General features: G+C 37.3%; 1 protein-coding gene across 1 annotated transcript in view; it reads right to left on the bottom strand.

Moving 5' to 3' along the window:
• Positions 1–2,786: 2,786 nt before the first annotated feature.
• KCNH8 (potassium voltage-gated channel subfamily H member 8) overlaps positions 2,787–18,591 on the bottom strand; it is a 204,773-nt gene continuing 188,968 nt past the window's right edge. The window contains exons 14-16 of the mRNA XM_075052038.1: positions 17,958–18,064; positions 16,799–16,875; positions 2,787–3,497 (exon numbers count right to left, since the gene is read on the bottom strand). Coding sequence (XP_074908139.1) covers positions 2,787–3,497; positions 16,799–16,875; positions 17,958–18,064 — 895 coding nt within the window. The remainder of the gene's footprint in view (positions 3,498–16,798; positions 16,876–17,957; positions 18,065–18,591) is intronic.

Below are 18,591 nucleotides of genomic sequence, written 5' to 3'. Positions count from 1 at the left end.
TCAAATTCAGATTTCTGTTTTGCTGACCTTCCTCTTCCCTTATTTGGTTTTTGCCTGGAATGAACTCTTGTCCTGTCCTAACTTCTTTGAGCTTTACCCTGGGAGGCAGTACGCTCACGTGTGTGATGCCCATCTTACAGATTGTCTGCAATCCCTGTAATGGCTATGTATATTCTCTGAAACTATAGCCAATACAAATGGCATAGTGTTTGTCAACTTTGTTTAGGATATATTTGACACTTGCAGAAACACAGAACTACTTAGGACAGATATCCTGGTGCTGTTCCTTCTCAATTACTGCACATGCATTTCTTATTCAAGAACTAAATGTACAACAGTAAAGCTATAGTTATTTATGCAAAGTGGCTTTTTGTTTCCATTGACCTTTTTACACTTTTATATAAAACTAACACAGAAGCTTCAGAACAAAACATCCAGTTTCAATTTCAAGACACCGGCATTTTTACTGGAAAAGTAAAAAAAAAAAAAAAAACCACAAAACTTTAAGGTGTACACATAATGGTTAGATTCATAGAATCACAAAACGGTTTGGGTTGGAAGGGACCTTAAAGATCACCTAGTTCCAATCCCCCTGCCATGGGCAGGGACACCTTCCACTAGCCCAGGTTGCTCAAAGCCGTATTCAACCTGGCCTTGAACACTTCCAGGGATGGGGCATCCACAATCTCTCTAAGCAACCTGTTCCAGTGCCTCACCACCCTCATATTTATGTATTGCTTATAAAATGAGAACACAAACACTGCTCCCAATTTATATATGTAATGGAAATTATTAAATGATATTGGGAACTAAGCATGGTAGACAAAGAGTGCGTTTGTGCAGCCCCAGTCAATGGCTGGCATACGTGAGCTTAGGTTAGCCTGTGTATTTCATTAATGCAGTAGCTTGAGGGCAGGTTACCCTGTGTGGCATGAAGGCGGCAGTGGAGAATCAGGATCTGCGGACAGCTGTGCTACATGTGCCCATGCATCACAGCTGTACAGCGTGCTGGTGGGCTGCTGAGGCGAGGCAGTACTGTACCGCCACTGAGCTTCTGGCTGCTCTGCCAGGACCTCATCCCTGCTGCCCACATAACACGGCTCCTGACTGTTGGCAAGTGGGGCTCTGCTAGCGTGTGCCTGCCCTGGGTGTGGGGGGCAGACAGCCTCACCCAGCCCCGTCCTCCTGCCCTGCCCTGTGGTGGGTCAGATGGTGGCAGATTGCTAAAGATGAGCAAGGATTGTTTGCAGAAATACCATAGACCTGTATTTGCTAGTACTTGTTATTAAATTATTTTTTAATTTCTGGGTTATGTCTTATTTAATCAGAACTTCTGTATTTAACCTTAAACTAAGTAAAAACTGGAATAGAGGGGAGTTAAGAAACCCTATGTATAAACACTCGTGTTGAAGTGTAGACATACTGACAAAATTCAGGCAGCTCAAAATGAGAGATGACACTTTGTCCTTAATTTGTACCAGTGGGAAAAAGGATGTGAAAGGATGTAAGTTGGGCAGAGTGCTGGGATTTGTGTTCTCACGCACATCCAAATTTTAACAATGAACTTAGTCTTTGAAGTTTTCAGAAAAAAAACCTCTTAAGGAAGTTAAACATAAATCTGTGCTCTGCAAAAATTTTATGTAAGTAAAAGATCATCAAATAAATAACTACTTTAAATTTATTTCTTTGATTCTGACTAAATCATTGTAATTTTCTCCTTTAATATTCCTCAAATTGCTCAATGGTTTTCATCCATCTTAATTTTCTTGTCCAGATATAAAATCCCAAGGTAGGGATGTGTAGTATAATGTTGACTTGGTCTTATCAATAGTAGTGCGATACTAAGACACAAACTAAGGGTACTTAATGTTATCAGTATAACATTTCACTTTTTAAGTAGTAATAGCTGACTTAGGATAGGATACAACATTCCAGCTGTTTTATTTTATTTTTTTTAGATAAAATAATACCTTAATTTATTTGTATTCCACCAGCATGAATACATTCATTGCAAAGTGCATGCACATAAAAAGGAATCCATTTGTAAACTACATAATATCTTAACAATAAATAGTATTTGATCTAATACACGATGGTAGTGCATTTCTTGTTAAAACTGCAAGCTTTTACCAAAATGAAAACAAACTCTTATTGTCCTTATAAATATTTAAATAATTTTTAAGTACATTTCATACCAAGTATATAAAAATAGTATTTTTAGATAAATTAAGAGGTTTCATTTACATGACAAATAACGTGCAACAACTAACCACTCTCTACCAGCTCTATTTGGTTGATTGTCTAGATGACATGCAGCGATAATTGTCCCTTTGCCTTCACAGCACTGACAAACAGACCAGCAGGACCCACGATCACCTGAAGCAAACAGTGCCATAGATATTGTTTGGGAACAACAGTCAGACACTCAGGGAAAACCTTTGCTTCGATGAACAAAAGCCACCCACGACAATTCTTTTGTCCTAGACTTCCAGCTGCTCTGACCCTCGGGGTCTTTGGACTATCACAAAAGTCTGCCAAACAGACCAGTAAGTTATAACTGTATACAAAATGCTTTTCAACATGCTTCTAGAATCTAGAATTATTTTTTTTTTCCTATAGTATGAACTGGCAATACCTTTTCTTACTTTCTATAAATCTGAATTTTCATGTTTGTAAGTCTCCATGATCGCCAGAGAAAAGGTCAAATAAAGCAGTCATGCAGTACTCTCTAAATTTAAAACTGGCAGCTGTGGAACATGCTTCGAGTACCACTACACTGTTTCTCATTATACGTCTATGGCTTGGTAATCTTTATCTTTAACATCCCTTGTGCTTGTCGCAATGTCTATTGGGAAATCTGGGGTCTGTGCAGAAACTACTCCAGCTGTTCCTTCCAGGTCCCACGATCCCGGCAGGTTCTCAAGGCTTAGCGAGCTGATTGCTCCTTGGCTAAAGCTACCTTCCTCAGATCTGCTGGGGAGCACGAGGTGTAACGATGTCTCTGATGAAGAGCATACTGAAGAAGAAAGAGTTGCTGAAATAGACTGAAGAGGAGTCAAGGTAGTGTCTGAATGGGGAGAGGTGCATCTTAAAAATTGTAAATTGTCTTTCTGAATTACCTGATACTGGGAGGGGGAATTGTGAAGGCCCGGTGTATAGTAAAATTCACCCTCCATAGAATTTTGCAGATTGGGTTCAGTTCTTTGGGGACTGCTGCCTATGGAGGACAGATCTGTGTTCCAAATGTCACGTAACGTGTTGCTGCGGCAAAGTTGTGCTTTGGTGCAAATAAAGTTTCCAGCTTGCATGTGCGTGCAAGGTTGATGGGTAGTGCAAGCCATTTGAGACTGCAGACTTTCCAGGGTAGGACTTCGAGATATGCCGTGCACAGCACAGAACCCAGGAGGCTTCTGGGATGTGAGCAGGTTCTCCAGAAGGTGCATGACGTTTTTCATATCCTTACTTAATTGTGAGACTTCTTGAGTTAAAGTTGTCACCTATTATGGCAGGGCAAGATATCACAGTATTTATTTATGCAATCGTGCCTGAAATACACACATACAAACCTTTTTTCCTTCTAACAATATCAGCTTTGATCTGTGGCATAGTGTCTTTGCTTTAAAGAAATATACTCTACTGATATATGTGTGGGAAATAGTCCATCCATCTGCCTTACCACAGCTATGTGTTACACTTCCTGTGGCATGCCAAAACAATTAAAGCAACCCAATAAAAACGTATGATGGAAACATGGTAGGCATAATTCACCTGATTTTAAATGATACTCTATATATAAAGAATGGCCTTAGGGTCAGAACTGAGATGATTTCCAGTGGCAATATGACATCAATAACTTCTTGATTGATCATTAAATACTTTAATGTGTAAACCTTTTTTATTAACCAATTTTATACTGATGAATGGTATAAAAATGAGGTCTTGTGAAATCTTGTTCAGAAATACACATGTGAAATATACTGCTGTCTTCATAGTAAAATAAAAGAAACCCATACCCGAAGTTGTCAGATGCAAGTAGTAGTTATATGAAAATCTGGTGGACTACTACTAAAAACAAAAAAAAAAGAAGAAAAGAAACTGGAAACTCTAAAACCCACTAGCTACCTCTAAACATTTAAACAATATGAAAGCCTGTGAAATAGTTTGCTTCCATGTAGTTATGTTTATGCTTGAAAGGTATTGCATATAACACTGAGAGAGATAGTAATCCGTAACAGATTACTCTGCTGTGTGTGCAAAAGGAAGAATCATATTTGCTATTAGACCTTTTTTTTTTTGTAATGCTGAAACCACTGATAGCGTCCAATTAATTACATGAATTACATGAAGTCTTTAACCTCCCCAAAACTGCTGATTTGGGTGGGGATCAGATTGACAAGTTCTGAATTTGTGTTTTAAAGTAAATTGATATATGAACATTAATGGCGACATCCGTTAGGACATTATAAGGTCATTTTTGGAAATTAAAAGCTTAAACACAAAAGTGACCCACTCACCATTTCAAATGTGTTTGTTTTTCCTTTTTCCTTCTTAAGGAAAAGTTTGTAGGAAGTTAAAATCGGTCAATTATTTTTAATAAAGAGAAATGAACTTATCAAGAGGTAGAAATGAACTTTGCCTCCATGGAGCTAATCAATTCATTTTAGATCAAACCACTGTCATTACTGTTAAAAATAGAGTTTCTCATACTGACGCTAGTGAAAATACTCTGTTGAAACAAAGACCTGACTGCATGTTTATCTTCAGAAGGATAAGACACCTGTCAGAAAGAAAAAAAGCTAATCCAGGAGGCCTTTCTTTGACCCGAAGTAAAGACACCACCAATTAGGTGTCCTGCACAGATTAATTTTCATGTACTCAGAAATAGAAATAGAATTTTCACTTTTCTGACAAGATAGTTCCAAAGAAATCTGCCGAAAAGACATTTCAGGCTGAGTGTGACTGCATTACTACAGGCACAATAATTATAAAGAAATTCCAAGTTAGAAGGACAGTAGGAAGCTCCAATACAGCTCCTATACATCTATTCATTTCTCTCCGAGCTAAAAGTTCAAACCCATCATATTGTTTAATAGTATTGTAATGATCACACTACTCCTGGAGGGAAAATGCTTAAAGGGAGAAGACACTTGAGTGACACATTATAGGATCTGTCTCTGTCTCTCTCTCCACCTCTCTTTCTTTCTGCCTTGTTACCTAATTAAGTCATGCTAGATAGAAAATAACCATGAGATCTCCTTCTGCCAGCTGAGATTAAGGTTTTGCCTGGTATCTCATTTGAACTTCAGTTAATGTCAGGGATTAAAATTTGTTAGGAGAGTGATTTGTGAACAGGCTTCCTGTGGGGTCAGAGCAGCCAGAGAAGGTTCTTGTACTGTCAGACTGTAAGGAAACTCACTGAGATTTCTGGTCAAATCAACCATGCAAGAACTTCTGTGCTCCATTGGGAACTGGGAGATGGCACTGCAAAACCTCCAAAAGCTTCTTTGGGAAGAAAGTGGGGAGAAGGACAACTAAACCCATGGCTACCTAGATTCAGTGGTCACAGTTCTTTTTAGGATCAGCACTGGCCCCTACTTCTAGCAGATAAAGCAACTTTATTTTCTGTGCCTAATTTCCCAATTTGCATCCATTTTACAGGGCTTTCTGCAGTTATGCAGGTAGGAAGATTGATACTACCTTGTGAGTATGCACCTTACCCAAACTATGAATGCTGTGTGAAAATACCTGCAACTTTAAAATATCTTGTTTGGTTTGGTCTATGTTTTTCTCTTCCATTTCTGATTTCTTAAAGGTTTTTTAAAAGTTTAATTATTCTTTAACATGTTTCTTTTGCCAATTCATTAAGACAATACAGCAAAAATCAATCCCAGCATCCGTACATGTGGCAGTCCTGAATTTCTGTTAATTACAACTTGCTCTAGTGCCCAGATACTATTTTTGATATATCAGCTAGCTCTTAAAGTGCTGTCTCCTCATAAGCTTGCTCTCGCACAGCCATAGCAACTGACCTGATAAACCAGCCTTTGATGTATGCTTTAATAGTTTCCAGTAGTATGATAGTAGTATGATCCAGACCTCATCAGAAATTGACCACCAGTTAATGAGATCTATCTGGACCAATACTGCTCAACACACAGGCAAAGCAAATATATAATTTTCTGGATCATTTAAAACCTTTTCTGGATTTTTCAAACTGTTAATCTTACCAGATTAAACCTCCAATATCTGTACTACTATTAATTACCATCTATCTCTGTGTTATTATCCTTATATAATGACATAGTTACTGTTACTATCAATACTATACTCTTTATGCTATCCTTTTTACACCCTGCAGAGATTCTTGAGCAGATGCAAATAAGCAGGTGTAACAGGGAACAATTTTATCATCAGTAATGTTAACAACTTCACAGTGGTCCAGAAAGTGCAAAAAACCAGAGATTAAAAGCAAAAGAAATTTTAAGTCTGTGAAATAGAAATTGAAAGCAGGACAGTTTCCTCCTCAGCGAAAGGACTAATTCCTTGCATGCTGGTAAGGCTATTCTCTTTTCCGGACTTCAGTGATTATTGCTAGGCAATACAGCTAGTTGTACAAATGGTTCCTGCTGTGCTAGGCAGACAGCTTTAAAATGATCTGTGAGATCCCAAATATACTTGAAATGCTGCCTTAACAGTTTCTAGGACTTGAAGAAGATACTGCAATGTTTCCTGATATAGAAACTGGGATTTATACAGATTTAGCTTGAATTAGCAAGAGGTGCTTCTCAGGCTGGTCAAAAGCAATGCGCTGGTACATTTTAGCAGACTCTGTTATAAAGAAAGAATACCTCTCAAAACAGAGGTTAAAAACCCAGATTTTTTTAATTGTTTTAACATATGGACTTTAATAATAACACTTTCTGATACCCTGACCAATATGAGTTTTAGTAGTTGTAATTTGCATTTTCAAATTATTTTGACACTTTCAGTATAAAAAGTATTTTTCTTAACTAGCGATATTAAACTTTTGTGCAGTTTGAATACTTTGTTCCATGCAGTTAAGTAGCAATGGAGTTGATAGTATTTAAACCTTTCCATAAAGATGATGAAAAGCTCTATGTAATGTAAGATGAAGATGGTGATTATTGTTTTGTTTAAATGGTATTGGCTAAACAGGTTTCTTTGTTTTTCCATTATATATTCTAGCATTTAAATTTTTTTTAATGCTAAATTTTTTAGTAGAATGCCTATCTGTCATCACTATTCCTGGATAAACCTGAAATAAGCCTTTTTTTTTTTTTCTGATTAGAAGCCTAATACGTTGGTATTTTTTTCTCTCTGTGGTTTATTCCCTTTTATAATTCAAACTTTGCCCAGATGTCTTCCTACCTTGACTCTTTCTGAACACCCAAAGAAGTGAAGAAGAAAATTTGCTTCTTGAGAAATGAAAGTTGCATTTTGGCAACACAGGGAAGCTGCCTGGCTCTCACTGCATATGGCAGCTTCTCTACTCCCTTGCTTGGTATTTCATTGCTGCTTCTATTCTGGTGCTTCATAAAGTCAAGGATACTTTCAGGCAGAATGAGGTATCTTTCAAGGCTCAGATTGCCAAGCTGCAGATACTCTTTTTTCCAGTAAATGCATTGCTGAATGAATGAAATGAGAACTGAACTGAGACAGACTTATCACTGATCTTCTGTCAGCATCTCTGTGGCCATTGGTATTATGGTGTGTCCTGGTTTCAGCTGGGATAGAGTTAACTGTCTTCCTAGTAGCTGCTACAGTGCTGTGTTTTGAGTTCGGTATGCAAAGAATGTTGATAACACACTGATGTTTTCAGTTGTTGCTCAGTAGTGTTGAGACTAAAGTCAAGGAATTTTCAGCTTCTTATGCCCAGCCAGCGAGAAAGCTGGAGGGGCACAAGAAGTTGGGAGGGGACACAGCCAGGGCACCTGACCCAAACTGGCCAACAGGGTATTCCATACCGTGTGATGTCATGTCTAGTTTAGGAACTGGGAAGTGGGGGGGGGAATCGCCACTCGGGGACTAGCGGGGTGTCAGTTGGCAGGTGGTGAGCAATTGCGCTGCGCATCATTTGTACATTCCAATCCTTTTATTATTGCTGTTGTCATTTTATTAGTGCTATCATTATCATTATTAGTTTCTTCTTTTCTGTTCTATTAAACTGTTCTTATCTCAACCCATGAGTTTTACTTCTTTTCCCAATTTTCTCCCCCATCCCACTGGATGGGGGGGGAGTGAGTGAGCGGCTGCGTGGTGCTTAGTTGCTGGCTGGGGTTAAACCATGACATGGTGACAGACGTTTCTGATTTAATGGCACTTTAGGAATAAAGCTAGTTGCAGGGGAAAAAAAAATGCAATGCAGCTAATCTGAGTTCAGATTAAATATGTAAGATTTGTGCAATGATATGATGGCTCAGTTTCAGCAAAATAAGTCCAGAAATCTAGAAGGTTGTGAAATTGGCTTTATCATGTATGAGTAGAAGAAAAATTGCTGGTTTCTCTGCTGACTCAATAGCCAGCTCTCGGGTAGTTCCAGGGTAACCAGTCTGTCTGGGTAAATTAGGACACTAAGATTATTGCTATTAAACAAGTAAGGACAGAACAGAAAATTATAAAGGACTAGATAATTTAAGTGTATTCAAGTCAATAGGGCTCCCATGAACTTGGTCTAGAAAAAGCATTCCCAAACTGCAGTTCTAATAATAATTTGTGGCTCTTCATTTTTGGATGTGAATGCTGCCTTCAGTTTGGCATAGAATCAGGATGGTGTCAGCATGATGGTGGCAATAAGAAAACCAGGTTTGGAAATTACTGCTTCGAGGACTTCAGAAAGTATCGGGGTCAAACTCTGACTGACTAGCTGCTGACTGAGAGCAAATGGAGGATCATGGAAATCCCATGTGGCTGGGAGAACAAAAGCCGTTAATGTAAACTGTTGAAAGAAAGCCTGAGGTTGTATATATGATATCAGGCAAAAACATTAAGCAAACAATTTCTATAAGCACCTAAAGGAATAGTTAAAAGAGAACAGGCAACATACATTTCTCAAGAATAAACCATGGCAAAACAATTTAATTCCCTTCTTTAACTGAAAAGCTGGTTTAATAGATAAGAAGAAACTGTAGATATAATATATATCTTGTCAGAAGACTTCTCAGATGTTACTGTCTGCATGACATTCTTCTAAACCAATTAAGAAAATATGACTGAAATGTAATCACCATGAGTTGGATTCATACATGATCAGAATGGTTTATGATCAATGGTATGCTATTGTCCATGGACGTTTCAAGCCATCCTTTTTAGCAACCTATCCTGATCTGTTTTTATTTAATGTTTATTTTTAATGGCTAAATGGAATTCATGTTCACTTTTAAATATCAGTAATATGAAATTCAACAAAGATAAATGTTAAACATCATATCTGAAAAGAAAATGTCAGAGGCATGAATATAAGTATAATATTCTGCCTATGCAGAATATTATAGGAAAATGTCTGTGGAGTTTTGTTCAATCACAATTTGCAGGCATTAATCATGCTCCCAGGATATATCAACAGCATTTGTTTTTTATGTGGCACAGGAAGGGGGTTCTCTTTACTAGGAATGACTGTTGCAGCTTGAGATCATGTACTTTGTCAGTGACTTAAAAGATTTGAACAAAGACAATCCAAAATGCTACCAATGAAGAGTTTTAGAAAATGTGACAGGCAAAGAAAGACGGAAGGAATTTGGTTCATTGAGATCTGCTGGAACAGTATGTTTCCAGTGTAAATTGGTTTTAGAAGGAGAATGGCAATCAGCCTTTTTATATCTTCTAGGCATAAGAGAAAAAGCAGTGAACAGCATACCAACAGAGATTTACATCTAAGTGTTGCGAAAAAAGATCTTTTCAGTACAGGAAGGTTTTGAAATGCCTGTTAGAGAGTTAACTGGATAATTGTTGTCATCTGTCATGGTAGTAATATTTTTTATTCAAAACTGAAGTCAGCTTTTAGTGTCCAGTTGATTTTTACACTGCATGGCTTCCTCTCTCATTTAATTTCTTTGTCTCAGGTGCCTCTCCACCAAGGAAAAGTGTGAGAGAGACACCACAGCATATAGGACCTATGCCATCTGTATGCTATGTCCTGCTTAAAAAAGAGATTAACCTAAACTTTAAAGCATCAGCCATTTTTGTTACCTTCATCTGCCAATAGCTATTAAGCTAACATTAAAAGAAAGAAAAAATTAGCTGGAAAGACTACTCTACAATCATCAAAATACAAGAGCAGAGAGAGCGCCAAAACAACAAGGTAGGAGTTCTTTGGATATATGAATGTCAATCTTAAAAGGAAAATACATTTTTACAAATCTCAGGAGACAAAAAATGTGCTTACTTGGTGTTTATTGTTTAGAAAGCTTTTATTTCTTTACACAAATAATACCAGGTTTTATGTCTTTTATGCTAAATTTACATAGCTAAAATCCAAAATGGATAGATTAGTCGTAATTAGTTTTCATCATCAATAAATGCCATTAGTTCACTTTTTGCCACATTTTTCTTGATTGAAGGATATTTTCAAAAGAAAATTATTGGGATAGCCTTGCTGCAAAATAATTTCTCTCATGTGATAATATAGTTATGAACTTGTTACAAAGAACATGGTTTTTATTACTGTAAGTCAGGGGAGTTCTTTATATGACTTCTTAAGCTGCAAATTGAACTTCAACAGTACATGTCCTATGTAAAACTGAAGGCCTGATTAACTTCACCAAATTTTCTTTGTTGGCACTGATTATAAAATGACTGTTTCCATCGTGTGCATGCATTTTAAGTATTAAGGAATATGTTTTGCTTAAAAAAAAGAATGCTTTTTTTCTTGTCCTGAGAGGAGAATGAGATTGATTTTGGGCAGCTTGTTGTGAAATATGTTTTAAAATAATCTATTTATAATATTTCTTTAGGTAATTTAGAAAATAAACCTGTTTATTTAGGATTGTTCCTTTCATTAGATGAAAGTGAAATATCCCTGTGAATGCATTTTCTTTGTTCTGAATAAGTGCTGAATGCTTAGAGTATTTAAAGCACTTGCATCTAAAAACCTAAAATCAAAAATAGCTGAATTTCCACTAAGTGCTCCAACATGCCGCTAAATAAAAGGCAATTATCTAGTACAAAACCTGACCCTATTCATATTTCCTCATGTTTGTTTTTCAGTTGAATGGGAGAAATGTGAGTACTCTGTTCATTATCCTGTTTTAGTACTGTAATCGTGGGGTCTACTGATGTGGTAAAGTATGAAATCAGCCCCCAGATTCTGAAGCTGAAGGAGGCTGCCCTGGAGCTGTGTTATATATGGGAAAACCAGGGGACATGACAAAGAAATCTGAGTTTGTCTGCATGCACTGTGCAGGATGTCCTGTATATCTGAGCATGAAACTGTGTACCTGCGTATTTGAATGCAGAACATGTACATGTGTGCTCTGCAAATTATGTGAGAAAACTTATGACTAAAATTTGGATATTTTCTTATTTTTAACTGGTCTATGCTTTAAACAATTCAGATTTGAGTTTTGCACATTGAATCAAAGTGCAAGTATTTCCACACTCTTTTCATACAGTTACGTTCAAATGATACAGAGCTACAGACAATGGGACAGTGATAGGCAGGTGCTTTAATCTAGACTTATGGCCATCTGTATTTCTCAGAAAATCTGCTTAGTGATTTCCTATTTTTACTTCTGGGCTCCTTAGTAGTTATGTATGATTGCACCAGCTAAATGGTGCCTCTGAAAAAATGCTGAATGTTTAGATGCACCAATCTGATCAGTTTTTGCAGAAAAATGCATTGGAAAGACCAGGTTGTGAGTACAGATGTCTTCAAAGGAAGGATGCGTACTTGTAAGGCGGAACACCTATTCTTAAATTCTTGCTCTGCCTAATTTGTAGCAGGCCTTTGAATCAAGCTTTTCCCAGCTCAGAACATGTGCCATACTGTTGGGCACTGGAAACATACTGTTCCAGCAGGTCTTAACAAACCAAATTCCTTCTGTCTTTCTTTGCCTATCACATTTTCTAAAACTCTTCATTGGTAGCATTTTCTTTTGGATTGTCTTTGTTCACTTAATCTTGAAACTATCGCTTAAATAATTGGATTTTTATGGGAGCAAGAACCTGAACCTTAACTCTCTTGCCTGTCACATACTGAACATACTGAACTATAATGAAAGTCAAGCCTTTTTTATTCAGTGATTATTTAGACTAAGTGCAATGGGCAAATAGGGTAGGAGATTAAGTAGTCCTATTCCACTCCACCTTGCAATACTGAACCGAAGGGAAATTCCCTTTTATCAGATTGGATCTCATTCAGGCTCAAAATGCAAAGTGAGGTTAGGTGAGGGAATGAAGAAGCTGGGTAGCTATCTGAGCAGCCAAACAAACCATGGAGGTATACAATCGGAATCTGGGGTGTGTTCAAGTTTATCTCACATTGCCTAATAAAGTGTCAGTGCTGACTTTGGAGCCTACCCTCCTTAGAGGAAGTCTGTGCATCCATTAGTCCTAAAGTTAATAGGTAACAAAATCTGAGAAGTGAAATCAAGTCTCAGTCTTCTGTTAGTCCCCTTCTTAGGTAATAATCCTTTGGATTATGTAGTGACTGTCATATGCCTAAAATACTGCTAAGAGCTCCACTGGGTATCTAAGCTGGGTATAGCTTGTTTTATAGATTTATCTCTGGGGTAACTTTTTTTTTTGCTTTGCTTTGCTTTGCTAACAACAGACCATACTGAATATCTGAATGGGAAGATGCATGTCTTTGTTCCCCCAATGAACAGCTGAAATGTTTTTAATCTAACTACTGAACTGTTGTAATACAATTGCCTTTCATGAAAGCAGTTATTTCTGCATTTGTTGATTGACTTCTAATATCCACTGGAAAATGTATTAATGATAATGTTTGCTGCTGTTGGCTACTTGTGACCTGTTTTCTCATATTTTCTTTTTCAGGAGGAGTCTGCATGTCTTAATAGAGACATTTGTTTTTAACTCTGCCAGTATTTTAACTACTGCTAGCAGTCTGCTGTAGCATCAGTCATAATCTTCCATTAATGGTCATCATTGAGTGATGGAATGATAAAAGCACTGGGTCTACAAGTGTTGTTCAATACTTAATGTAACAACAAAAACCCCAAGGAACAGCTAGTGTATTCCAGCAAGACTACTCATAGGCTTATTTGGCTAAGTACCAAGTCACTACTGTCAGTTCAGAAACTCCAGATGGGGCATGTTTGAATACATGTAGAATATGCAATTAAGCAGCCTTATAGTCATGAAGTTTTTTCAGTGTAAATTTTGATCCATGGGATGACTTGGAGCATACCCATCTGTGTCTGGTATTTGAGCTCAGAATGTTACCTATGAAATCTAAATCTACACCAGTTCAGAATAGCTTCTCATGTCTTTTTTTTAATGTCCCGGTCCAATATTTGTCCATATTGTATGCTCATGCATTGTCACATTGAATTGAGAATTCTCATGTATATAAATGTTTCTATGTTTAAGACCCTTGCTCGGTCAGAATGCAGAACGCTGTTGCCTTTGCTAGGGGACTTCCTACCAAAGACAGAAAACAAAATATAGGTTTGGAAAGTAAAGAATACTCCTTCCAAGCACTGCAAGGCACTAACAACAATCTTAATCTTAAACATGTCTACACTAGTGTAGATGTACTCTTTGTAATGTACTCTATACAGCATGGAGTAAATTAATCTTAGTGATACTGCAAAGCTGAATATAAATGTTCCCTTAGGTTCCTAGACTGTCTGGTGTGTTTTCCAGAGTGTAGGGTTTTCCATAATCATTCATGTAGCCTCATGTAGCTCTATAATCTTCTGTAAGTTCTATGAGGTTCTGTAATCAGAGAAAGGTATCTTTCTTTGCTGTGACTAAACAGTAAGTACAACTATTTTCAGATTTTTTTCAACATTATTGTGTTATTTGTATCATCTGGTTGCATTACTATTAATGTCGTTTTATCACTAACCATGCCAGATGTTAATCAATTCAGGTGTTGCCAAAAGATGTCTAAACCTACCAAAACCTTGTTTAGCTTCCACTTTTAGTACTTTGCACTCTGTGTTAGTGCAGGCCCCAGTCAGTTATGCAGTGTGAAAACAAATTCTGTCCTATACACCAAGCTAGCAAGACTCCAGAAGTTGGTGGTACTCTCTTTAATTCTCCAGAGATTCTCCTCCTTTTACTTATAGGACTCGTAATACCTGCTCAACAGACAGAGACTATAGATGAACCTACTTTCGTCACACTTCCTGTGGAAAGAAAAGAAGGACCTGCTGGTGATGACTTCTTTTTGTCTGACAACCTAATGGTTGACTTGTTTAATCAAGAATTAGTGGTTCAAATCTGTCTCTATCCAAGGAGAGATTGCAGCAGTCTTGGGAGGTAAGCACCTCTTATTTCAAGTGAAGTCTCACAGGTAGCATATTATGTTGAAAAAATGGACTGGTCCCCCCTCCTCAATTTTAAAATAAAAGAGTGACCCATATTCAGAACAGTGAAAAGTTTGTCTCTGGATTTTGGATTCTGTTTCCTGGTGTGGAAACTTTAGTGGTGTAGTGCATGTGGTCATATTTCCTTTTTTATTTTAGTGTGAGTAAGCAAGTTGCATAACATTTTGTTCAGATAGTGTTAGCAGGGAAAAATGAGGATTGTGCATGGAGGGAAATGACCTTCATCATGTTGTTTTTTTTTCTTCTTCTTTTGTTTAACATAATGCCCTGCTCCATGATTTATTTATTGCTTTTCACTAGAAAAGCAATGGCAAGCCCAGAACTGTTGCAGTTGAAATGTTTGGTTAATCCACAAGATGCCTGCCTTAGCACATCTGCCATCATGATGTATTTTCCAGTTGCCTCTTGCGGATAACCACATAATACATCTTCATATTTTAAAAATACCTGTCCTCTTCAAAGTCAAAATGAATGAATCAATATGAATTGTCTGTTTCAAAAGTATTACATAGGGAATATAATTTTCTATCATAATAGTATTGTCAATGAACACCTTGGAGATACTTTTGAGTTCTTTGACCAAGCCTTATAAAAAACTGTAGTCAATGGGGCATGACTTTTGTCTGAACTCTACAGTTTGATGTACAAATGAGGTGATGCATTCATAGTGGCTAACTAACCATACATGCATTCTTAGCTTAGGATATTTAAGCTATATGTTATATAACCAAGTTAACCTGACCCAGGATGAAAGAAGTTTACAAGCCCAATACTTCATATATGGAAATAAAGAATAACTAGATTAAGTGTACAAAATATAGAAGGAAAAATAAAATAAAACTTGACATTTCTGGTAACCAAAGAGATCAGGAAAAAAGAAGTGAATCTGTGTGGTTGGACTTATTTAAATCTTTCCTCATGTGGAATCATAAGAAATTGTCTCTAACCTCTTCATGGTGAAAGTCAGAGTATGCTAGGAACAGATTTTAGTCTTGCAGTATAACTGTGAAGTTAAAGTCTGATGCTTTCATCTTGTTAGCCAAAGTACTGCAGTAGCTGGATATATGAAAGAGTTTAGTCAGAGAACATCTATTTAGTGTTGGATTTGTCCTGGTTTCAGCTGGGATAGAGTTAACTGTCTTCCTAGTAGCTGGTACAGTGCTATGTTTTGAGTTCGGTATGCAAAGAATGTTGATAACACACTGATGTTTTCAGTTGTTGTTGAGTAGTGTTTAGACTAAGTCAAAGATTTTTCAGCTTCTCATCCCCAGCCCACAAGAAGGCTGGAGGGGCACAAGAAATTGGGAGGGGACACAGCCAGGGCAGCTGACCCAAACTGGCCAATGGGGTATTCCATACCATGGGACGTCCCATCCAGTATAGGAACTGGGAAGTGGGGACGGGGAATCGCCGCTCGGGGACTGGCTGGGTGTCGGTCGGCGGGTGGTGAGCAATTGCCCTGCGCATCATTTGTACATTCCAATCCTTTTATTATTGCTGTTGTCTTTTTATTAGTGTTATCATTATCATTATTAGTTTCTTCTTTTCTGTTCTATTAAACTGTTCTTATCTCAACCCACGAGTTTTACTTCTTTTTCCCGATTTTCTCCCCCATCCCACTGGATGGCGGTGGAGTGAGCGAGCGGCTGCGTGGTGCTTAGTTGCTGGCTGGGGTTAAACCATGACAGGATTGATAGTTGATTACAGGTTTGAAGTTATTAGAAGGGAAGAATAGAAAGCACCACTGAACAATATTGGCCCTGCATTCCTCAGGTCATATTGCTTAAGCAGGAATGAATGAACTTCTGTTTTATTCTAAATAGGCACAGGTAAAGTGATTTGAAATGCTTGATATGAATTTGAACATGACTGGATTCGCATTTCTTTCGAGGAAATTCTCCAGAAGCATAGCATTCACCAAGACAAGAAAAGTTGGAAGAAGGGGCTTGGAGAAGGAATGAGAGGAAAGAGAGAAATGGAAGTACATCCAGAAGAGGATAAATCCCAAGAAAGTTAGGTACACTAACTATGCTAACCTCACTTTGTTTTTAGCTCTAGCCTGTGACACAAACTTTTATATAGCTTTCATGTAAAAAATTAATCTGGGAAAGAGTTAAAAGCCCCAAACCGTCCTAAATGTAGGAACCCTATCCAGTTTTGCAGACTTCTTTATCACACATTTATCATATTCCCAAGTTTTCTGAGTTTTTCAACATTCCTTGAATTATTGTTAATATTCTCCAACCCCCACAAAAGCTCATTACCTCGTCATTAAGCCTGCTGATCTGCTGTTTGGTCTCTTCTGCTTTGATAACAAGCACAGCAGCACCAATTTCGGCCTCTGAAAATAATTCAAATGCATGTAAATGAGAGAAGTATAATAACTTGGAAACAGCAATGCTATTCTTGCACTTATCCAATGCTTTAAATTTAAACCTAGTTTGCACTTGAATTGAATGAAAATAAAATCTTGTGTTTAATGTTCAGTGTATAACATGCAAGAAAAGTGTGACAAAAAAAGTTCATACTGCTTGCTTCAGTCTGAACATGAAAGAACTGAAAATGACAACCCTGGTGCCAACCATGTGACATGTCACACAATGTTTTTAAAAATCGTAGATACAATTAAGCTTCTATTATTATTTTTCTGTTTGGCTTTAACAGGAACAAAATGTGTCCTTACAGCCTCCATGCAAAAGGTACATAACCATGTGTGGACTGTTTATTCATAAGAGAGGAGATGTTGAAAAGTGTTGAAAAGGCAGTAGTTGTGTCACTTCAGCATTCATCCACTGGTGTCCCTCTCTGTCTCTTTCCTTCTCTTTTTCTTTTCCATGTTGACATGCCCTATTCCTCTGTGGTCCTATTTTATCAACCTTTTCAGAGTGTAGGTCATTTAAGTCTTCCTAAAACCTCTTGCTATTTAAGGTTTTCACTCTTTTACTTCTAAAAATCTAGGTACTTCCATACTCCTCCAGTTCTGTAAATATCTTTAATAAAAATTGAGACCCAAGTTTGCATATGGCTCTTTAAGTTTTTGTTTTGGTTTTTTTTTTTGGATTAGAATGTTTTTATGTTGCATTTTGTCCTTGTGTTTAGTACCTTCCATGCCCAAAGGTTTGGGAGCATGAGGCTCCTGGCTGATCCTACAATACTGCTGGTAAAATATAATGCATGAAAATACAGTACTCTTTGCAAGCTGTTTTATCATGACTGTCTGTTAACAGGAAAACAAGAAATGGCGTTTGGGACCCTGTTGTATTTTTCTACAGGACTAGTTCTGGTACTGAAATAGTACTGAAAGTACAGATATGTGTTAAATCCGTTTATGCCACTCTGAGAATCAAAGAAACAAAGGGGAACAAAAAGCAGTTATGAAAATTGTTTTCTTTAAAGATTGATTTTTTCCCAGGCAAAACTCACCTCCAATTGTAGGAGATAACCTGGATTCCTGCCTGAGCTGATCAGAGCTGAAGTCAAAGGTTTGGCTTTCCTCATTATGGTTTCCATCTTCAACCCCATCAACAATTCTGTTGAGAAAAATTGGAGTGATGGAGCAGTTTCATAAGCAGTTTCATAAACATCACATTCATAATTACATTGCCAAAATTACTCCTAAAGGGCACATTGTAAGCAATGGTAAATTTTGCACAACATTAAGTTTGGAGAAAAGTAAAAAATATTATATTGGTATAACTTCTTGTGAGTCACTAAAGATTAAACTTACTGTTTGAGGAAAGAATGTGAAGCCAAACATAATTAACTGAAGTTTCAAAATTTTCATGACTTCTGCAGTATATACTGGGTCCTAACAAAACCTGTATTGAATGTAGTTTGCTTTTCATATCTAAAGTAATCTGTTGCCATTCTTTCTTCTACACAAACTAAAGATGCTTCACTATGCTCTTGTTGAGTTTAACTCTTCCTGCACGTAACAGTCAGGCTCTTGTATTAGGCTTACTTAGGCAGACCCTAAGCCTGAACATAATATATTTATGAAAGCATCTCTGTAAACCACAGTCAAAAGTGTTGTTGCCATGCAAACAGCTATTCTCAA

This window comes from Buteo buteo, chromosome 2, assembly GCF_964188355.1.
Source record: "Buteo buteo chromosome 2, bButBut1.hap1.1, whole genome shotgun sequence".
Lineage (NCBI taxonomy): Eukaryota > Metazoa > Chordata > Aves > Accipitriformes > Accipitridae > Buteo > Buteo buteo.
Note: the sequence above shows the minus strand (reverse complement) of the source record. Positions and strands in the feature narration are given on the sequence as shown.